This window comes from Xenia sp. Carnegie-2017, unplaced genomic scaffold (genome assembly GCF_021976095.1).
Source record: "Xenia sp. Carnegie-2017 unplaced genomic scaffold, XeniaSp_v1 HiC_scaffold_6, whole genome shotgun sequence".
Classification (NCBI taxonomy): Eukaryota; Metazoa; Cnidaria; class Anthozoa; order Malacalcyonacea; family Xeniidae; genus Xenia; species Xenia sp. Carnegie-2017.
Window position 1 is genome coordinate 21,960,731 of NW_025813526.1, and position 23,414 is coordinate 21,984,144.

Genomic DNA, 23,414 nt, shown 5'->3' on the forward strand with positions numbered 1-23,414 from the left:
TATACGCAAATTGTTTTGCATGTACACAAAAATGTTGGACATTAATAACGCAATATTTGTTGAAGCTCTAAGACCCGCCATGGAGCGAGTAATCACTCAGGAATTTAAAGGCGCTGGTATTTATCTTCCTGGGTCAAGATGTATAGAAGGCGGTAGCTTTATTGAAAATCTTATTGGAAAACTCAACCTACGGTCACTAAACTCATACCAAAATTGTTACCGTCTCTAGGCCTAGCAGGTATATCAGGTGCTATCACCGGCAGCACGCAAAAACAGTTGCTGGTAGTGGTGTAGTTAGGAAAGGTGGTGCAGCTGCTAAAGGTGGTGGACGTAATAACTACACAGTTCACGGCGTTACACTTTCAACGGCTCAGAAAAATAACCTGGCAAAGGCAGTCAGAGAAGGAACCGGAGTGACTATACGACTTACCAAAAAGCACTTGACGGCCCTGACAAGCTTATGCTTACTAAGACGCAAATTAAGCGCATAATGGGTGCAAAACCTACAGGATCTGGGTTGGATCTAAAATTGTCTAAGAGTCAGATTACAGCCATGGTTTCATTTTATAAAGTACTAGCAATTTTTTCTCGCAATAGTCACCATCTTCTGTAATAAAAATAATCACTATGTGTACTTTACCTTGACAAAATACTAATGTCACTTAAGTTAGGTTCCTTCTCTTTGAGCAAATAATAATGTTCACTATCCTTAGCAATAATTTCTTTTGCAGAATCTAAAGAGAAACAAACAAACATCAATTTATTATCTTACTAGAGAGGTTACTAAAATTGACCTCTTTGTTTTTAGAATTAAAATCAATCTATTCAAAAAAATCCTACCAATTTTAGGCTTTTTTGGAATGGGTTGATTTCTTAGATAGCAACTTCTGGTTTGATGTCGTTCAGCAAGGCTAAGTGCAACATTAGTGAAGTTTCCAAGGTATGAAGCCAATCTTTTAAAGTAACTGTGTTTTGCTTCATATCGCATGCACCAGCTCAAATCATTGGTCCAAATCTGAAAAATCAAGGACTCATGTTAGCTAGAGGGAAACCAATGATGTAATTTTTACATGCATTTTGAGTTACATACCATATTTTTATTTATAAACTAAGATACAAACCAGCAAAATCATACCTGTAAATATGAGCTGGGTAATGAACCAAGTAATGCATCTTAGGTATAACTGAAAGCCCAGGATAAAGCTGGGTGAATTTCCACAAAAATTCCTTCAGGTATCCTTCCAGGATAGCAAGTTCATCAGTGTTTGTGATTGGTGAAAAAACAATGTCAACAATTTTAAGGAGCAACAGAAAATGCATCCACTTTTCATCATCCTGAGGAATGGCACTGTCGAGAGCTAAAGGAAGGAAATTTCCAAGGCATCACATTTGTCTTGCTATAAAAAGAAAAACCAATCATTTAAATCAAGGGTGGTGGTATTAATGCTCGTGACAATCACTACACCCTACCTTTTGCTTTAAACTATTGTTTTCACTCCTCAAAGTTGTCTGGGTGATTGGTGATGGCTTGTTTTCATCATTAAAATATCCATAATCAAAAGAGTTAATTCTTTCATTAAGTTGCTCCACTGTTAAAATTTTTTCTTTAAATATGAAGTCCTTCAGCAATTCTTTACATACATACTGAAGTACTCCTTCTAGTATATCATGCATTGCATCACCTGGCATGCGATCTGCTACATGAAAATACCTAGAGTTGCGAAGAATTGATCTCCTGCAAAGCCCGGATGCTTTACTCAGTTCTGGGTTTTCTTCAATCAGTTTACATTGGCGGTCATGACCAGCACAAGTTCGAAGTGTAAAATGTTTTTCTAAAAACTGTAAGACTTACTTTAAAGTGCATGTTCCTGGTCTGCTAAAAAACCATAATAAAACATTTGATCTATGTTGAAACAGGTTAATAATGTAGTATCATAAATATACATACCTTTTGCTTTATTTGTTCAATGGTCCCCATGCATTGCCCCGGCATTTCAAATGTGCACCTGGACCTTCTTTAAATCCACCCATGAGTTGTGATCCAAGATTGTCTCCAGAAACCAACACAATAGTCCCAGAAAATGACATAGGTTCACCTTTAACAATGAACTGGTGACCACCATCCTCAAAAAAGAAGTGTGGCAGTTAATTTTAAGCAATTTTTATCAAACTACTTTTTCTGCACAATTATCAATAACAGGTAATAAGCTAAAAAACAATAAATAGGATCCTTACTTGTTCAAGGTATTCAAGGTCATTCATGAAAGGCTCAAAGAGAATGTCAATGCCATATTTTTTGATAATTGGAACTGTTGCCATAAGGAGTAGGTGAATGTTATCACACTGGGATCGATATTGAGGATCAATATTTCCAGTTGTGTAGTAAACAACTCCTGTCATACAGAAATAATGGCATATGATGTAATAAGAGCTTCTTATAGCCTTTCATTGCTCATACAATTTTTTACATTTGAGTGACTGATTTAGTGACTATGATGTCATTAAACTATTACCTAACTTATGCTTTCCAGTTTTACTACCAAGGGCATTTGCAATTTCCAACTCATCATAGTAAAGCATGATTTGTAAAGCAGTTGAGTCATTGGAAAACAGAGGATGGGTTTTGAAATACTGGCCATCGCAAACATCCTCAATTACATCATCATGTTTATGTTGCGGAAGATGACCAGGGTTTAGCTGAAATTGAAATCGAAGAATGAAAATATTAAATTTATTAATAAATTAAATTTATTATTAACCAGCAATGGAAATGTCTGGTGGTAGGATGGGTGCCTTCCTACCATCAGACATTTCAAATTAAAATCAGGCTATTTTCATATTTTCATGAAATAATTGGAATATATTTTTGGAAATGTGCTTTAATAAACGCATGTCATCATTGTTTTTGCTTTCATGGAAACTAACACAGTAAAACACACATAAAGTTCCTTTTATGGCTATACATAGAACATGTATTAATATTTTGAAACCCTGTTATTGATATGGGTACTTGCAAAGATGTAGTTGTCATAGTTTGATAAACTTGCCAACAAAAAAAAAACACAACCATGCTATTAACAATCTGACCTGTTCAAGTACTCTTTTACATTGAGCATTTTTTCCAAGGATTTAAGCAGTGGTATGTAAATGATTTCATCATCTTTAATAACCTCTTTGTACACAGTCCTTGAAAGTCTTTTCACAACTCTGTGTCCAAGTTTAATTCGTCTGAGTTGCTACAATTAAAATAATGATTATGCATAACAAGCACTAAAGAGCAGCTGGCTCAAATCTGTTAAAAATCTTAAAAAACTTTATCCAAAAACTCTAAACATTCTAAAAACAGTCAAAAAACATAGAAATAAAACTTACAACTAAGCCAAAATGCTCCTCAAAATAAGCATTCTGTTTATACTTTGTGGAAATATGTTTGAGTGGATTTGAGATAGCATGTCCTTCATCAAATAATTCATCAAGACCTGGCACATCATTATAATTTAATCCAGCTTTCTCTAAGCAATTTTGCAAACCGTGTTTAATTGCTTTGACTGTTCCTTGGACAAGTTCAGTGGAATCTTCTACAATGTTATCCACACATTTTTGTGTGAGCAGATTGATTTCTTTTGTTTTTAGAAGAAATTGAGCATTTTTGTGTTCCATTGCTTGAACAGAGTCATCAAGTTCATTTTCCCTGTTGAATTCATCAATTAAGATTTCAAGGCTATCCTCATCAGGACAAAAATGTTGTGAGTGCTACTCGCTGATTCAACGCAACATAGATGACGTGAGTTTAAGTCAACATTGGCGTGCTTTCTTCTAAGATGACTTTTGTAAGAGTTAACCTAAACAACAAAACCGTGAACGCACTGAATAAGTAAATATTTTTAACAAATAACAAACAAATCAGTGTCGTATCAAGAATCAAAAGCTTACCTTAGCGAAGGTTGAATTACATTCCGGCACTTCGCAGAGAATATGCAATCTGGCATCGCGTTCATGAACAGCGACCAAATGACGCAACATTCCAGCGACAGACGTTGAAAAAAAACGTTGCACATACCTGACAACACAATCGTGGCATAATTAATTGAATTTTTACGAATATTCTTGCGTCACTAGTCAAGTGACAACTCCGTTACCGTTTGTTAGAGCAATGAATGAGTAAAATCAGATCAATATTAAGTGTCATTAAGTGCATTTCTTTGTCCAATTAGTTGCGAACTTGCGGCGATTGGTCGATTTGTCCACTTGACATCCCATTACGCAAAGCGGCACGTGCCTGACTTCCTGTTGCCGATGTATGTAGTCGCGTGGCGTGTTTCTAAATTTCTTGTGCTTTGTTGAAGTGTATTTAAGCGTTTAAACTCTTGTATTGTGGGCAAAATGGAAATCAACAAACAATCATCTGTCGCTGACGTTATTCTTTTTTTGAAAAACAACAAATTGGATGAAATTGTCGAAGATTTTGAGGGTATTGTCTCACCCTGAAATGTAGGTCGCATGTGTGAGGGTTGTTGTCTCGTGCATAAATCTAGTGTAGAAAATAATTCAAAATTAGATTTATAGATGACTTGCCTTGTTTACGTTTTGCTAGCAGGCAGATTTGGTCGAGCGCTTTTAGAGAATACCAACAGCAATAACGTAATTTCATTGACGTTTTGCTTCTTATATTTTTAAATCTAATCAAGTCGACGGCGTGGATATTTTCAATTTAGAACCACATGATATTTATCAGATGATTCCTCGAATAAAACTTCACAAGAAGTTTACGTGTATTTGGAATGACGTTACTCAAAAGGTAAATTGAAGCCTTACAGGTTTTCTACATAAAAAGGTTCAAAATACTTGGTTTGTTATTGGTTTGTTGATTATATTTTTTACTGCCATGTGCTTTGATTGTGTCGTTATAAAATCACCAGAAGTAAAATTTCAGGCTTCATGTATTAACAGTGGTCATCAGCTTCAACAACTCACTCTTGTGTCACTTCCAACAACATCAGAACCATCAACAAGGATGTGAATCCAGACATTCCGAGTAATTCAGCTGATCATCAAGAAAATCATGATGAGGTATCAAGCAACCCAGCTTGACTTGTTTGTCTTGTAACTGTGTAGATCCAGATGAACCATTGCTCCCATTTTGCATGAAATAGCTTAAAAGCATTTTGTCTGCTTACTATATATTGTTTTGTTCATCTATGCTTTAGTTATGCTGTATTATGTTTGAAGAAGAGTCACTATAAGTAGAATTTATGATTCAATCCTCTATTAACAGGGCTTGTCAGAATCAGCTTGAACAGTGCACTCCCACATCTATTCAAGCCACATAAGAACCATCAACTTGGATGTAAATGAAGACATTGTTCTTAGTACTTCAGCTGATCATCAAAATGATGAGGTATGAAGGCTGAAGCCATTATTTGTATACAATATTTGTTCTAATGCTAGTTCATAAATATACAATGTATGTAGTTCATAAATATTTTGCTGCGTTATTTCTTTACTTCTTTATGTTGTATGTTAAGGTTGAATTTTACTATTTTTTAAGAACATTCAACCAGAGAGACATCTCAAGGACAATGTTCCAAGGAGTCCCTTGACAGCTAATGTGAACAGTTCCAATTGGTTGTCCAAGTTTTGTTTGCTGACAAGAGTAAGTAGCATTAAAACTTAGTTTTTTACACAATACAAGTTTAAAATATGTTAATAAGAATTGCCATATCATATTAAACCATGCTGTTTGTGTGTAGTGGGAACCAGCAATGGAGGAGGCATTAAAAAGGCAGGAACTAAATTCAAATGAAAAAAATGCATTAAACAGGCAATTAACTTCTTCAATTTTGGCACATACTGAATCACCAACTGCTCATGAAAGAAAACACATTGCTCTGATAATGGTAATATATTCATTCTATGCTATGTTGATTATTTTAGAGGTCAAGAACTGGTGTATAATGGCATGTTTGCCTTATGTGTTAGATGACCAATGCACCCATCGAGATATGAACAAAAAGCTATTTTGGGACATTGTTGATGTAAGAGTTGATATTGTCACAAATAATATTTTCTGCATAAATGTGTGAAAAAGTTGATAAATAATTTGATCTCTGTTGAAGGGTAAAAGCTTGGTGGAAGTTCTAGAGATCATTAACAAAAGTTCGTCTCCTAGACTCCTATCAACAGGAACAATAAGAAACATTCATTCAATAATGTTGGTGGCTGTGGGGATGACTGTGGAAAGCTGAAAACGGAAAATATTGACAATGCAGTTATTATTTTACTTAGTTCTTTTTATACTTTTAATGCTGAGTATCCTAAAGGCATTAATGGACATTGCAAAAATGTATTTATTCTTTTCGAACATTTGCTTTTAAATTCAAAATGCAATTGTAAGGCTCAATTGCCAACTTTTGTGGATCATTTTATTTCTTCTATGAAGTAGAAAACTTTTGTAGTGTTAATTAAAGGCATGTCGTAGAGATTTTAAGTATTCTGTGTTTGCAAAAAATGTGCTATTTATAATTGTGTGATTGATTTTCTTTAGCTTAGTTAAAAAGATCCTCTATATTGCTCAAATGGTCATGGATATGCACCTGAAAAAAATGCTTATTTAATGGTAAAAACAACCAAATAAAATTGGTCAAATAAATTGGTAAATTTAACCATTTTGTTTTGGTATTTTGACCAATTTAGGAATTGGTTGTTTTGACCTATAAAATTATTCTTCTCAGGTGCATTCAAATGACCAATTTTTTTGTCATTTTGACCAATCTATTTTTACTGTGTAGAACATTGGATTCTAGGGTTAGAAAATTACTTGATCATAAAACTAAATGGCATTTTCAAATCTTGAAAAAGTTTGACGTAAAATAATATTACATATATAATTTTATTTTGACTATGTTGATTAAATCTACTTCATTCAGTAGCTAAATAATTGCAGGCTACCAACATGTATGAATTGCGTGCCAATTTTTTTATATGTATGCCATTGTATTTAATAAAAAAAAAACAGATAACATATTTTAAATCAACAACCTAAGAATATTATAAACAATGACGTGGCCTTTGTTAAGAAAGAAAAGTTGTTTAATGTATTTGCACAGGCTTATGCCATACCCGAGGAGACCTTTGGAAGTTAGAGCTTGTGAGCTGATCGAGAATTCGAAAGTTCACACAAAACGTCTCTAAGGTTTGCATAAGCCAGTGCAAACACGAAAACATCATTTGTGTCTTGCATGATTAGACTATTACTTAAAAGAAATTTGAACTCATATCCTGCAAATTCTCCTAAATTATCACTTTTGATAAATTTTAGTTTTCCTTTGGTTGCAATTTCACCAAGAAATTCAATAAGCATTTCTTGACATCATATATTCGAACAAAAGAATATTTAGCTACATAACCCACGGTTGTTAATTGTCCCATTTCACAACTAAATCTGGGCTAGAACTCAAAAGGCCAAAACAAACTGCTATGAAATGAAAACATTGACACAATACAAAATTACGAAATAATCCGATAAGACCTTCACAAATCAGCTCAAAAAATTAGACGAATCTGATTTTAATACATTACATTCACTTGATTATTTTCCTGTTCTTTTCCAAGTTAATCTTGATGATAAGTATTCAATAGAGGTTGAGAAGAGGCATTAACTTGAAGAAATCTTTTCTTAATGTTAAGACATATAAAAATGTAGATCCAGGTGGTAATGATGCTTCAATGTTTTCAAATAATACATGTCTCGGTACTTGTTGCAAAAAGATCAAAATGATTTGATTTCATAAGACATAAAACAAAAACAAAAAAAAATTTTCTGTGATGTATTTCAGAGTAAATTACACGCAATAAAAATTCTCTTCTTTGCATATCCTACGTGTCACGTTGAAATATTTGACATTTTAATGCTTTTATCTCAGGTAACTTAAATATTAGGGTATGGTATTTTGAAAAATGAGGTAGAGAATATTTGATTACAAAAACATTTATTTATTGTTTTTTTTGAAAATTTCTAAGATCCCATTTTAAACTTGTACGAAATTTTTATCATCAACAAAACCTCACAAAAAGAAGCAAACATACTTGTAAGTGCTCTTCCTCAATGTAAGAGAGAACGAAAAAAGATAGAAAAAGAGTTATTACAAATCGACGCAACTTATCATGTAACTTAATGTAGTTTTAGTACGTTCATCAAAAATATTACGGCGAAACAAATTTTGCACTTTGTTTTATTTAACTTTTTTTTAGCCTGTGTTCAGGCATATACCATCTAACTCAATATAGGCAAGATACCACTTCCAGGAAGTTAGGTAGCTATGTGTGTAACACACCGTCGTTGACGCTAGTTTGTTACTACTCAGCTACATGTTTGCCAGGTTACCAATGGTAGTCGTTATAACACATAGAACTAAAATACATGGAGCGCTACCTAAAGCTAATAATTGAAGCGAAAAGCCCAAATCTTACACCAGATAGGCGAGATTTTACCCCAGACACGCGTGTTTAAGTGTTTCGAGACTCTCGCTCGGAGTAATAATTGATTGACTTCACAAGCGTGTCTGGTGTAAAATCTCGCATTTCTGGGGTAAAATCACGGCTTCAAAAAATTATCAAGGTTTTGTATTACAAGTAGCACTCCATGTGAAAATCAATGACGTTTTAGCATTTCGTAAATATTTACTCTAATAAAGCAAGGATGTTATTTACAAATGAAGTAATTCATACACAAATTAATAAATAAAAGATGTTTACTGCATGTGTTTGCACAGGCTTATGCAATCCGAGGATACCTTTGGGAGAACTCGAGAGCAGATCAGTGCAAGCCCGAGACCGAATGTCTAGGGTTGCACATGCTCAAGAATTTTTACCCCAGACACACTTGCAAAAGCCAGTAAACACGAAAAACATCTTTAATTTTTTTAAAAAAATAACAATAATGCGAAACAAAAAACCGTTATAATATTCTTTTAACGTGTAGTCATGATTAATTTGCAAATTCTCTTTGATTGATTGATTGATTTGATTGGTTGAGCTTAGATCGTTTTCGCAAACTCATGCAAACACAGGTCTAAACCCATCAGCGCACGTGCTTCGTTGTGTTTATTTTATAATATGAAATGATGTCAAGTTAACGATACTTTAACGTTACATAACAGTATATTTTCTGAATTACCAAAACTTTCTGAGAGATACCGTACTCATCTGGTTATGATTCTTCACTGATATATGTCATGAGAAAGATAAACACTTTATTTTAGCTGTAGTCTGTACTAAAAAAGTTCAAAAATTAAATGTTTTCACTACTAATTTATAATTTGCATTCATTGTACAATCATAAACATTGCAATTGAAGAAATGGTACTCTATGTTGTGCTTGATGTTTGATAAATCATAAATGATTGGAAACATAATAATTCATGAATGCAATATCTGACGTCATTTTCTAAAATCGTCATCCATTTTGAGTGAGACAAAATGATTCTTAATTTTTATTTCGATATCATATTCCAAACATTTCTGATTCCTACAATGCATCAATTTATTGGTAAGTCAATCTACAGGATTAACAAGTTCCAACGGAAAAACTAAATGTCAAGATTTACCATAGATTGATTTTAAGATTTCTTTTAATTACAAAGCTAGTCGAGGTTTGCCTCTCCTTTGGAAACACATCAAAAACTGATTTTATTAATTTTATTTTCATGCAATCGCGGTCATCTCTGGTTGGTGGGCAGTACAAGTGGCATGGTAGGTAGCAATTGCCGGCATTGTCTTGCGGAATCCACGCAATAACTTTATGTAACTTCAAAAGAAAATCTTACGGCTCGATTTGTCAATTGTCAAAGATAATGTAATTCAGTAAATCATTTGATTTGTCAATAACATTTTATTCTTAGCAGAAATTAAACTTCATCATTTTACTTTTTTTTATAGATTATGATAATATGTACATTTACTTTATATGATAATATGGTTGATTACAATTTGTTTACACGTAGTTTTGTATTACAGATACATTTCAACAATGGATAAAAATGTCAAACACACAGCATTTTCTACATAAGCTTTCAAATTTTCCACGACACTTTTTACGATCTTCGATTAGAATTAGGTTTTTAGTGTATTTCTTTGACATGATTCCCCATCACTAGGATCTTTCCTTATTGCCTATAAAATTTCATGAAATTTAACTCTTAGAAAGCGCGTTCCTGCTTTCAGTCTATAACAAGGAATATAGGAAAACCCTATCCATGATCTGAACGGAAAAAAATTTTGCAAATTTTGGCCAGTTTTAAATTTTGTCCTTAAATACTACTTGTGTTTGCCAAGTCTTACCATGATTAAATCAAAACGTTTCATCCATTGGCATAATCATATTATTTTTCCTTGGTAGCAATAGAAAGATGAAGCACGTCATTTTTTGCAATGAAAAGTAAAAGAACAAAATATAATCTTTCTTCCTGAAGTGTTTATGAAGGAATCGTTAAAAATGAAAACTTCATAAACACTTCAGTAGCAAGTCCCAACAAGCTACTCTAGCTGATTTTGCTCGTTTCTCAATAACATATGGCTGTATTGATGTAATGATGAATGCGAAAATGAAGGAAGTATTGATGCAAGAGAAAGCAGAGGAAGAAAAGCACAAAGAAATTATGTTGATTCTTCTTGATGTGGCTCGCACTCAGGCAAGCAGTCGTTGGCATCCAGAGGAGGCGGCAATGACAAGAACGGAAAATTCATTCAGATTGTAATTCTTTTTCCAATACATTCTCCTGTTCTCAAGCTGTGGCTGGAAGATCAGCGCCTAAGGCCATATAGTACAACATATACAAGGTCAGAGGCACAAAATGAGATGCATCATTTGCTGGCTCAATCTGTGAGGGATGAAATTTGTGCTGAATTAAGTCAGCCGGTGTATTTTCTGTGTCTGCAGACACTACACCTAATACTTTGAATCAAGACATGCTTATCGTCGCTGTAAATATGTCAAACAGATGAGCATCCCATGCGAGAGACGGCTTGAAATGAAAGAGAGCCTTGATAAAACCGATGCTGGAGCGGCTAAAGGTGTCATTAAATCTTTAATAGAAAATGAAATCGATATAGATATGCTTGCATTTCAAACATACGATTTCGCAACATCAATATCTGGATAACTAAATGGTGCTCAAAAAGTGTTGCAAGAAATTTTAAAACGACAAGTGCCTTACATCCCTTGCCAGAGACATCGGTCTAATACATTCAACGAGCATTGTTGCAATTATAGCTCAATAAGTACATCAACGTATGGCGCTCTAGATTACGTATATGTGCTCTTTAGCATAAGCACAAAAAGAAATAAAATTGTAGAAAAAAGTTGCAAAGATGTTGAAAACAATTTAAAGTTTCGAAACTTGTCAAAGACAAGATCGGTTTACAATTTTGAGTCCATTGATGCTCTCTGAAGAAGTTGTGAGGTAATACCGAATGCTATTGCGAAAGTTATTAATGCTCGAGAAGTAGAATCAAAAGTAAAATCTAAAGGCGATGGAATAAAAAAGAAATTTCTTAGTTTTGACGTTCTTTTTGCTCTTATTTTCATGCAAATCATAATGACAAAACCAATCCCTAATCAAACAACAGCAGGAGGAGGAGCTAAATATAATATATACACTTAACCTGATTGATGCTACAGTAAAAAACCTTAAACAAATTTGAAGTGACGATAACGGATTAGACTCAGAGATAGAGGCAATGGTTGCATTCGTTACCAAAGTAGGAATAGACGTAATGGCAGAATACACTCGTCATCATCGATCAAGAAAGTCACCCAAACGAATTGGTGAGCATTCCGAAATAACAACAGAAAGACCTTTAAAGATTTGTACCAAAAGAAATGTACTTGGTTCTAGACTCACTTATTACCGAGTATACCAATATCATTAAAGTTTGCATCGACCAGATAAAACCTTTTGGAGAGAGCGTACAGCTGCCACTAGAAAGGCCGATGGATGAATCAGTTCATGAAAAGTGTAGTCTTTTTCCACCGGCGGTATAAGATGTTGATGCAGAAATACTGCTGTCTGAGTTGGAAGTTTTCAATAATATTGTGTCGTCACAACTTAAATCAGAACCCAAATCCCTTCAAGACGTTGCGTTATTTGCTTTCAATCACAAAAACGTCTTTCCAATGGTGTGCAAGGCGTATCAACTATTGCTGACCGCTCCAATGTCCGTTGCAAAAGATGAAAGGTGTTTCAGCAAGTATATGATTGTCAAAAACTGCTTCAGATGCACAAAGATTGATACGCGATTAAATGACTTAATCATTCTTGCATGTGAAAAAGACCTTACGGAGAATGTTGACTTAAATGTTATTTTAAAAAATTGGGCAACTGTAAGGATGCAAAAAATGACATTAAAGATTTAATAATACGCTAAAGTGCGTTCTGTCACAAGAATACAATATGTATTATAAAAATATATAGCGAAAATCTGTTCAATCATCACAATATTTCATTGTTGAATAAGTACTAATCTATATGATCTGCAGGGCTTGTTGTGTCCTTGCAGGCAATTTCATCCCCCCCCCTCCCCACATTAAAAAGGTGCTAGTTTAACCCCTGTGCATAAGTTCTTAACCGGTTAACTTGTGAACTTTCCCCATTGGTTTCCTATTCAATCATTTCATTTTATTGCAATATGGCAAAACTACCCCATAACTTGTTGATACAGGCAAAAAATAAAGAGTAAATAGTTCACTCATACTCTTCCTTTAAAACGTGGGAATCTTTATCGCATTTTTTAAATTACTGTCGTTTTTTTCAAGTGTTTTTTAAAATAACTGTCTTTTTAATTATTGAGAAATGTGTTTCTGGTGCTCTCTAGGTATGGCTTTAGCTAAATCTTAACGGTCAGTTAAAAACGAATTTAAAAACGAATTCTTAAGATAGACAGCACGCCATTACAAGACATAAATTTACACTGAAGTGTAAATTTGGAGATGCTCCTTATTAATGTGCAAAAAAATTTTAATGGAGCATCATAAGCTACAGCATACAGCTTTAAATAGCTATAATGAATGTAAACAATCGTGACAAAACTGATAATTTAAGGATTATCATATTCCTCCTAGGAAAAGTTGGCCAATGGACTGCCCATTTTCTCTGGTTATGTCGAATCTTTCTCTGGGCAATCATAAAATTGGTTATGTTCAATTATGTGCTCGTGGAACGAGTTGTGTTTATTTGGTTAATTTACGTCCGAAGCTGTGTTTATACTTAAGGCATTTGTCAATTTCTATTTTAGTATTATAAAATTATGTTAAATGTTTCAGATAATCATTGAAGATCCCTCAAATAATTCAGTTTATCATCTTTGTATAAAAATGTTAATAATGTACATACAAACCTGAACATTGTACACCAGCATCTTCATGATGTCTACAATTATGCAATCCCCATTCTTTATGTGAACAACTCGAAATATTACTTTCATTTCCTGCACATTGAACGTCGTCTAACCATATTCTTCCACTGCCATAAGGAACATCACCTCCTAGTAAAGCCCTGAAATAATAGTCATAACCAAGTTGTCGACACACAACTTTAGCATCGTTTATATCCCAGCCATCATCACAAATTGTTCCCCATTCTCCATTGTAAAATACTTCTACACGACCTCTGCCAATAGAACTTTCTGGTCCCCGAAGTCTAACAGAGTTGATAACTGATAAAAAAAGAAAATCAAGAGATAATGCAAAACATAGAAGTCTTAACTCCGAAATATTCTAAGTTACATGTATACATATAAAGTATCCTAATATGTTAGATGCCATTGTAAAATCTTCTTAGGCGAAATTAATGAATTACACTAGTAATGAAAAATTGATAAAAAACTTACATGAGTACAATATCAAAACGTTTTAGACAAGTAGACACTATTTGACTTTCATGAGTCTAAATGAATTTTATTTAGATCAGTCCTCATTTCTTTTTGTAATATAAATATCTTATTAACACTTTAACTTGCGAATGTTCCCATTAGTTTTCCATTCAATCATTTGATTTTATTGCCATATGGCAACACTGCCTCATAACTTGTTGAAACAAGCAGAAAAATAAAAAGTAAATTGTTCACATAGACTCTTCGCTTACAACGTGGAAAACTATATCGTATTTTTAAAATAACTGTCTTTTTAATTATTCAGAAATACGTTTCTGGTGCTCTCTAGGCATGGCTTTAGCTGAACCTTAACGGTCAGTTAAAACAAATTAAAATGAATTCTTAAGATAGACAGCACGACATTAAAAGACATAAAATTACACTCAGTGTTAATTTGGAGATGCTTCTGTTAAATATGCAAAAAAAATTTTAATGGACCTTTATAAGCTACAGCCTACAGCTTTAAAAAGCTATAATGAATGTAAACAATCGTAAAAAAACAGATAATTTAAGGATTATTACATTCCTCCACGGAAAATTTGGTCAATGGACTGCCCTTTTTCTCGAGTATTATCGAATCTTTCTATGGGCAATCATAAAATAGGTTATGTTTAATTATGTCCTCGTGGAACGAGTTGTGTTTATATGGTTAATTTACGTCCGAAGCTGTGTTTATACTTAAGGAATTTGTCAATATTGTTTCAGTATTTGAAAATCATATTAAATGTTTCGATTAATCATTGAGGATCCTTCAAATAATTCAGTTTATTATCTTTGTAAATAAATGTAAATAATGTAGAAACAAACCTGAACATTCTATACCAGCATCTTCATCATGTATACAATTATGTGATCCCCATCCACTATGTGAACAACTCAAAATATTATTTTCATTTCCTACACAACGAACTTCGTCTAGCCATATTCTTCCACTGCCGTGTGGAACATTACCTCCTAGTAAAGCCCTGCCAGCATAGTCATAACCAAGTTGTCGACAAACAACTTTAGCATCGTTTAAATCCCAGCCATCATCACAAATTGTTCCCCATTCTCCATTGTAAAATACATCCACACGACCTCTGCCAATAGAACTTTCTGGTCCACGAAGTCTAACAGAGTTGAAAACTGATAAAAAAGAAAATAAAGAGATATTGCAAAACATACAAGTCTTACTCCAAAATATTCTAAGTTACATGTTTATATATAAAATATCCTGTTATGTTGGGTGCCATTGTAAAATATTCTTGGCGAAATTAATCATTTAAATTAGAAACAAAAATTTGATTAAAAAACTTACATAAGTACAATATCAAAACGTTTTGGACCATTAGACACACTGTTTGACTTTCATGAGTCGAAAAAAGTTTTTATTTAGACCTGTCCTCATTTCTTTATGTAATATAAATAAGTTCTTAACCCGTTAAATTGCGAACTTTCCCAATTGGTTTCCCATTCAATCATTTCATTTTATTGCAATATGGCAAAACTACCCCATAACTTGTTGATACAGGCAAAAAATAAAGAGTAAATAGTTCACTCATACTCTTCGTTTAAAACGCGGGAATCTTTATCGCATTTTTAAAATAACTGTCTTTTAATTATTGAGAAATATGTTTCTGGTGCTCTCTAGGTATGGCTTTAGCTAAATCTTAACGGTCAGTTAAAACGAATTTAAAATGAATTCTTAAGATAGACAGCACGCCATTACAAGACATAAAATTACACTGCAGTGTAAATTTGGAGATGCTCCTTATTAATGTGCAAAAATTTTAATGGAGCATCATAAGCTACAGCATACAGCTTTAAATAGCTATAATGAATGTAAACAATCGTAACAAAACTGATAATTTAAGGATTATCATATTCCTCCAAGGAAAAGTTGGCCAATGGACTGCCCATTTTCTCTGGTATTGTCGAATCTTTCTCTGGGCAATCATAAAATTGGTTATGTTTAATTATGTACTCGTGGAACGAGTTGTGTTTATTTGGTTAATTTACGTCCGAAGCTGTGTTTATACTTAAGGCATTTGTCAATATCTATTTCAGTATTATAAAATCATATTAAATGTTTCAATTAATCATTGAAGATCCCTCAAATAATTCAGTTTATCATCTTTGTATAAAAATGTAAATTATGTACATACAAACCTGAACATTGTACACCAGCATCTTCATCATGTCTACAATAATGCAATCCCCATCCTCTATGTGAACAACTCGAAATATTATTTTCGTTTCCTACACAATGAACGTCGTCTAACCATATTCTTCCACTGCCATGTGGAACATTACCTCCTAGTAAAGCCCTGAAATAATAGTCATAACCAAGTTGTCGACAAACAACTTTAGCATCGTTTATATCCCAGCCATCATCACAAATTGTTCCCCATTCTCCATTGTAAAATACTTCTACACGACCTCTGCCAATAGAACTTTCTGGTCCCCGAAGTCTAACAGAGTTGATAACTGATAAAAAAAGAAAATCAAGAGATAATGCAAAACATAGAAGTCTCAACTCCGAAATATTCTAAGTTACATGTATACATATAAAGTATCCTAATATGTTAGATGCCATTGTAAAATCTTCTTGGGCGAAATTAATGACTTAAATTAGTAACAAAAATTGATAAAAAAACTTACATGAGTACAATATCAAAACGTTTTAGACAAGTAGACACTATTTGACTTTCATGAGTCCAAATAATTTTTTATTTAGATCAGTCCTCATTTCTTTTTGTAATATAAATATCATATTAACACTTTAACTTGCGAATGTTCCCATTAGTTTTCCATTCAATCATTTGATTATATTGCCATATGGCAACACTACCCCATAACTTTTTGAAAGAAGCAAAAAAATAAAAAGTAAATTGTTCACATAGACTCTTCGCTTACAACGTGGAAAACTATATCGTATTTTAAAATAACTGTCTTTTTAATTATTCAGAAATACGTTTCTGGTGCTCTCTAGGCATGGCTTTAGCTGAACCTTAACGGTCAGTTAAAACAAATTAAAATGAATTCTTAAGATAGACAGCACGACATTAAAAGACATAAAATTACACTCAATGCTAATTTGGAGATGCTTCTGTTAAATATGCAAAAAAAATTTTTATGGAGCTTTATAAGCTACAGCCTACAGCTTTAAAAAGCTATAATGAATGTAAACAATCGTAAAAAACAGATAATTTAAGGATTATTACATTCCTCCACGGAAAATTTGGTCAATGGACTGCCCTTTTCTCGAGTATTATCGAATCTTTCTATGGGCAATCATAAAATAGGTTATGTTTAATTATGTCCTCGTGGAACGAGTTGTGTTTATATGGTTAATTTACGTCCGAAGCTGTGTTTATACTTAAGGAATTTGTCAATATTGTTTCAGTATTTGAAAATCATATTAAATGTTTCGATTAATCATTGAGGATCCTTCAAATAATTCAGTTTATTATCTTTGTAAATAAATGTAAATAATGTAGAAACAAACCTGAACATTGTATACCAGCATCTTCATCATGTGTACAATTATGTGATCCCCATCCACTATGTGAACAACTCGAAATATTATTTTCATTTCCTACACAACGAACTTCGTCTAACCATATTCTTCCACTGCCATGTGGAACATTACCTCCTAGTAAAGCCCTGCCAGCATAGTCATAACCAAGTTGTCGACAAACAACTTTAGCATCGTTTAAATCCCAGCCATCATCACAAATTGTTCCCCATTCTCCATTGTAAAATACATCCACACGACCTCTGCCAATAGAACTTTCTGGTCCCCGAAGTCTGACAGAGTTGATAACTGATAAAAAAAGAAAATAAAGAGATATTGCAAAACATATAAGTCTTCACTCCAAAATATTCTAAGTTACATGTTTATATATAAAGTATCCTGTTATGTTGGGTGCCATTGTAAAATATTCTTGTGCGAAATTAATGATTTAAATTATTAACAAAATTTGATAAAAAAACTTACATAAGTACAATATCAAAACGTTTTGGACCATCAGACACACTATTTGACTTTCATGAGTCGAAAAAAGTTTTTATTTAGACCAGTCCTCATTACTTGATGTAATATAAATAAGTTCTTAGCCCGTTAACTTGCGAACTTTCCCATTGGTTTCCCATTCAATCATTTCATTTTATTGCAATATGGCAAAACTACCCCATAACTTGTTGATACAGGCAAAAATAAAGAGTAAATAGTTCACTCATACTCTTCGTTTAAAACGTGGAATCTTTATCGCATTTTAAAATAACTGTCTTTTAATTATTGAGAAATATGTTTCTGGTGCTCTCTAGGTATGGCTTTAGCTAAATCTTAACGGTCAGTTAAAACGAATTTAAAATGAATTCTTAAGATAGACAGCACGCCATTACAAGACATAAAATTACACTGCAGTGTAAATTTGGAGATGCTCCTTATTAATGTGCAAAAAAATTTTAATGGAGCATCATAAGCTACAGCATACAGCTTTAAATAGCTATAATGAATGTAAACAATCGTAACAAAACTGATAATTTAAGGATTATCATATTCCTCCAAGGAAAAGTTGGCCAATGGACTGCCCATTTTCTCTGGTATTGTCGAATCTTTCTCTGGGCAATCATAAAATTGGTTATGTTTAATTATGTACTCGTGGAACGAGTTGTGTTTATTTGGTTAATTTACGTCCGAAGCTGTGTTTATACTTAAGGCATTTGTCAATATCTATTTCAGTATTATAAAATCATATTAAATGTTTCAATTAATCATTGAAGATCCCTCAAATAATTCAGTTTATCATCTTTGTATAAAATGTAAATAATGTACATACAAACCTGAACATTGTACACCAGCATCTTATAATGTCTACAATTATGCAATCCCCATCCTCTATGTGAACAACTCGAAATATTATTTTCATTTCCTACACATTGAACGTCGTCTAACCATATTCTTCCACTGCCATGTGGAACATTACCTCCTAGTAAAGCCCTGAAATAATAGTCATAACCAAGTTGTCGACAAACAACTTTAGCATCGTTTATATCCCAGCCATCATCACAAATTGTTCCCCATTCTCCATTGTAAAATACTTCTACACGACCTTTGCCAATAGAACTTTCTGGTCCCCGAAGTCTAACAGAGTTGATAACTGATAAAAAAAGAAAATCAAGAGATAATGCAAAACATAGAAGTCTCAACTCCGAAATATTCTAAGTTACATGTATACATATAAAGTATCCTAATATGTTAGATGCCATTGTAAAATCTTCTTAGGCGAAATTAATGAATTAAATTAGTAACAAAAATTGATAAAAAACTTACATGAGTACAATATCAAAACGTTTTAGACAAGTAGACACTATTTGACTTTCATGAGTCTAAATAATTTTTATTTAGATCAGTCCTCATTTCTTTTGTAATATAAATATCTTATTAACACTTTAACTTGCGAATGTTCCCATTAGTTTTCCATTCAATCATTTGATTTTATTGCCATATGGCAACACTGCCCATAACTTGTTGAAACAAGCAAAAATAAAAAGTAAATTGTTCACATAGACTCTTCGCTTACAACGTGGAAAACTATATCGTATTTTTAAAATAACTGTCTTTTAATTATTCAGAAATACGTTTCTGGTGCTCTCTAGGCATGGCTTTAGCTGAACCTTAACGGTCAGTTAAAACAAATTAAAATGAATTCTTAAGATAGACAGCACGACACTAAAGACATAAAATTACACTCAGTGTTAATTTGGAGATGCTTCTGTTAAATATGTTAAAAAAATTTTAATAACCTTTATAAGCTACAGCCTACAGCTTTAAAAGCTATAATGAATGTAAACAATCGTAAAAACAGATAATTTAAGGATTATTACATTCCTCCACGGAAAATTTGGTCAATGGACTGCCCTTTTCTCGAGTATTATCGAATCTTTCTATGGGCAATCATAAAATAGGTTATGTTTAATTATGTCCTCGTGGAACGAGTTGTGTTTATATGGTTAATTTACGTCCGAAGCTGTGTTTATACTTAAGGAATTTGTCAATATTGTTTCAGTATTTGAAAATCATATTAAATGTTTCGATTAATCATTGAGGATCCTTCAAATAATTCAGTTTATTATCTTTGTAAATAAATGTAAATAATGTAGAAACAAACCTGAACATTGTATACCAGCATCTTCATCATGTGTACAATTATGTGATCCCCATCCACTATGTGAACAACTCGAAATATTATTTTCATTTCCTACACAACGAACTTCGTCTAACCATATTCTTCCACTGCCATGTGGAACATTACCTCCTAGTAAAGCCCTGCCAGCATAGTCATAACCAAGTTGTCGACAAACAACTTTAGCATCGTTTAAATCCCAGCCATCATCACAAATTGTTCCCCATTCTCCATTGTAAAATACATCCACACGACCTCTGCCAATAGAACTTTCTGGTCCCCGAAGTCTAACAGAGTTGATAACTGATAAAAAGAAAATAAAGAGATATTGCAAAACATAGAAGTCTTCACTCCAAAATATTCTAAGTTACATGTTTATATATAAAGTCTCCTGTTATGTTGGGTGCCATTGTAAAATATTCTTGTGCGAATTTAATGATTTAAATTAGTAACAAAATTTGATAAAAACTTACATAAGTACAATATCAAAACGTTTTGGACCATCAGACACACTATTTGACTTTCATGAGTCGAAAAAAATTTTTATTTAGACCAGTCCTCATTTCTTTATGTAATATAAATAAGTTCTTAACCCGTTAACTTGCGAACTTTCCCCATTGGTTTCCCATTCAATCATTTCATTTTATTGCAATATGGCAAAACTACCCATAACTTGTTGATACAGGCAAAAATAAAGAGTAAATAGTTCACTCATACTCTTCGTTTAAAACGTGGAATCTTTATCGCATTTTAAAATAACTGTCTTTTTAATTATTGAGAAGTATGTTTCAGGTGCTCTCTAGGTATGTCTTTAGCTAAATCTTAACGGTCAGTAAGAAAAACGAATTTAAAAATGAATTCTTAAGATAGACACCACGCCATTACAAGACATAAAATTACACTGCAGTGTAAATTTGGAGATGCTCCTTATTAACGTGCAAAAAAATTTCAATGGAGCATCATAAGCTACAGCATACAGCTTTAAATAGCTATAATGAATGTAAACAATCGTAACAAAACTGATAATTTAAGGATTATCATATTCCTCCAAGGAAAACTTTGCCAATGGACTGCCCATTTTCTCTGGTATTGTCGAATCTTTCTCTGGGCAATGATAAAATTGGTTATGTTTAATTATGCATTCGTGGAACGAGTTGTGTTTATTTGGTTAATTTACGTCCGAAGCTGTGTTTATACTTAAGGCATTTGTCAATATCTATTTCAGTATTATAAAATCATGTTGAATGTTTCAATTAATCATTGAACATCCCTCAAATAATTCAGTTAATCATCTGTGTATAAAATGTAAATAATGTACATACAAACCTGAACATTGTACACCAGCATCTTCATTATGTCTACAATTATGCAATCCCCATACTGTATGTGAACAACTCGAAATATCACTTTCATTTCCTACACATTGAACGTCGTCTAACCATATTCTTCCACTGCCATGTGGAACATTACCTCCTAGTAAAGCCCTGAAATAATAGTCATAACCAAGTTGTCGACAAACAACTTTAGCATCGTTTATATCCCAGCCATCATCACAAATTGTTCCCCATTCTCCATTGTAAAATACTTCTACACGACCTTTGCCAATAGAACTTTCTGGTCCCCGAAGTCTAACAGAGTTGATAACTGATAAAAAAAGAAAATCAAGAGATAATGCAAAACATAGAAGTCTCAACTCCGAAATATTCTAAGTTACATGTATACATATAAAGTATCCTAATATGTTAGATGCCATTGTAAAATCTTCTTAGGCGAAATTAATGAATTAAATTAGTAACAAAAATTGATAAAAACTTACATGAGTACAATATCAAAACGTTTTAGACAAGTAGACACTATTTGACTTTCATGAGTCTAAATAATTTTTATTTAGATCAGTCCTCATTTCTTTTGTAATATAAATATCTTATTAACACTTTAACTTGCGAATGTTCCCATTAGTTTTCCATTCAATCATTTGATTTTATTGCCATATGGCAACACTGCCCATAACTTGTTGAAACAAGCAAAAATAAAAAGTAAATTGTTCACATAGACTCTTCGCTTACAACGTGGAAAACTATATCGTATTTTAAAATAACTGTCTTTTTAATTATTCAGAAATAAGTTTCTGGTGCTCTCTAGGCATGGCTTTAGCTGAACCTTAACGGTCAGTTAAAAACAAATTAAAAATGAATTCTTAAGATAGACAGCACGACATTAAAAGACATAAAATTACACTCAGTGTTAATTTGGAGATGCTTCTGTAAAATATGCAAAAAAATTTTAATGGACCTTTATAAGCTACAGCCTATAGCTTTAGAAAACATATAATGAATGTAAACAATCGTAAAAAAAACAAATAATTTTCGGATTATTACACTCCTCCACGGAAAATTTGGTCAATGGACTGCCCTTTTTCTCGAGTATTATCTAATCTTTCTACGGGCAATCATAAAATAGGTTATGTTTAATTATGTCCTCGTGGAACGAGTTGTGATTATATGGTTAATTTACGTCCGAAGCTGTGTATATACATAAGGAATTTGTCAAAAATGTTTCAGTATTTGAAAATCTTATTAAATGTTTCGATTAATCATTGAGGATCCTTCAAATAATTCAGTTTATTATCTTTGTAAATAAATGTAAATAATGTAGAAACAAACCTGAACATTGTATACCAGCATCTTCATCATGTGTACAATTATGTGATCCCCATCCACTATGTGAACAACTCGAAATATTATTTTCATTTCCTACACAACGAACTTCGTCTAACCATATTCTTCCACTGCCATGTGGAACATTACCTCCTAGTAAAGCCCTGCCAGCATAGTCATAACCAAGTTGTCGACAAACAACTTTAGCATCGTTTAAATCCCAGCCATCATCACAAATTGTTCCCCATTCTCCATTGTAAAATACATCCACACGACCTCTGCCAATAGAACTTTCTGGTCCCCGAAGTCTAACAGAGTTGATAACTGATAAAAAAAGAAAATAAAGAGATATTGCAAAACATAGAAGTCTTCACTCCAAAATATTCTAAGTTACATGTTTATATATAGAGTATCCTGTTATGTTGGTGCCATTGTAAAATATTCTTGTGCGAAATTAATCATTTAAATTAGTAACAAAAATTTGATAAAAAAAACTTACATAAGTACAATATCAAAACGTTTTGGACCATCAGACACACTATTTGACTTTCACGAGTCGAAAAAAAATTTTATTTAGACCAGTCCTCATTTATTTATGTAATATAAATAAGTTCTTAACCCGTTAACTTGCGAACTTTCCCCATTGGTTTCCCATTCAATC

At 32.8% G+C, this 23,414-nt stretch overlaps 3 protein-coding genes and 2 long non-coding RNA genes across 6 annotated transcripts in view; 1 reads left to right on the forward strand and 4 right to left on the reverse strand.

The window, feature by feature from the left end:
- Nucleotides 1-3,072: 3,072 nt before the first annotated feature.
- Nucleotides 3,073-3,744, reverse strand: LOC124457607. Its single transcript, XM_047007829.1, has 2 exons — nt 3,373-3,744; nt 3,073-3,236 (listed from the first exon to the last, which is right to left on the reverse strand). The coding sequence occupies exons 1-2, from the start codon at nt 3,658-3,660 to the stop codon at nt 3,075-3,077; spliced, it is 450 nt and encodes a 149-aa protein (XP_046863785.1). The 5' UTR covers nt 3,661-3,744; the 3' UTR covers nt 3,073-3,074.
- A 633-nt stretch (nt 3,745-4,377) lies between these two features.
- On the forward strand, nt 4,378-5,643 carry LOC124457610. 2 transcript variants are annotated; one of them, XM_047007834.1, is made up of 5 exons: nt 4,378-4,471; nt 4,716-4,798; nt 4,951-5,070; nt 5,276-5,398; nt 5,549-5,643. In XM_047007834.1, the coding sequence occupies exons 1-4, from the start codon at nt 4,384-4,386 to the stop codon at nt 5,294-5,296; spliced, it is 312 nt and encodes a 103-aa protein (XP_046863790.1). In that variant the 5' UTR covers nt 4,378-4,383; the 3' UTR covers nt 5,297-5,398; nt 5,549-5,643. The 2 variants fall into 2 exon arrangements, 1 of the variants encoding a protein (XP_046863790.1); XR_006952684.1 differs by lacking the exons at nt 4,378-4,471; nt 4,951-5,070 and having other exon boundaries at nt 4,490-4,798.
- Nucleotides 5,644-9,869: 4,226 nt separating this feature from the next.
- LOC124457614 lies at nt 9,870-14,769 on the reverse strand. The gene is made up of 2 exons (XR_006952687.1): nt 14,734-14,769; nt 9,870-10,170 (listed from the first exon to the last, which is right to left on the reverse strand). It is a non-coding gene; the product is annotated as an uncharacterized LOC124457614 (long non-coding RNA).
- Nucleotides 14,770-15,723: 954 nt separating this feature from the next.
- LOC124457615 lies at nt 15,724-16,255 on the reverse strand. The gene is made up of 2 exons (XR_006952688.1): nt 16,075-16,255; nt 15,724-15,851 (listed from the first exon to the last, which is right to left on the reverse strand). It is a non-coding gene; the product is annotated as an uncharacterized LOC124457615 (long non-coding RNA).
- A 2,528-nt stretch (nt 16,256-18,783) lies between these two features.
- Nucleotides 18,784-23,414, reverse strand: part of LOC124457347 (deleted in malignant brain tumors 1 protein-like) — a gene marked incomplete at its 3' end in the record, with an annotated part of 30,440 nt that continues 25,809 nt past the window's right edge. The window contains exons 5-6 of the mRNA XM_047007615.1: nt 21,423-21,740; nt 18,784-19,070 (exon numbers count right to left, since the gene is read on the reverse strand). Of these exons, the coding sequence (XP_046863571.1) occupies nt 18,784-19,070; nt 21,423-21,740 (605 nt within the window). The remainder of the gene's footprint in view (nt 19,071-21,422; nt 21,741-23,414) is intronic.

Excerpts from the sequence above, each read along its gene's own strand:
- LOC124457610 (XM_047007834.1), top strand. The coding sequence starts at position 4,384 with ATGGAAATCAACAAACAATCATCTGTCGCTGACGTTATTCTTTTTTTG. Across the intron at positions 4,472-4,715 it reads AATTGTCGAAGATTTTGAGG|AACCACATGATATTTATCAG; the intron begins GTATTGTCTCAC and ends TTTTCAATTTAG. Across the intron at positions 5,071-5,275 it reads ATCAAGAAAATCATGATGAG|GGCTTGTCAGAATCAGCTTG; the intron begins GTATCAAGCAAC and ends CTCTATTAACAG.
- LOC124457607 (XM_047007829.1), bottom strand. The coding sequence starts at position 3,660 with ATGGAACACAAAAATGCTCAATTTCTTCTAAAAACAAAAGAAATCAAT. Across the intron at positions 3,237-3,372 it reads AGGAGCATTTTGGCTTAGTT|CAACTCAGACGAATTAAACT; the intron begins GTAAGTTTTATT and ends TTTTAATTGTAG.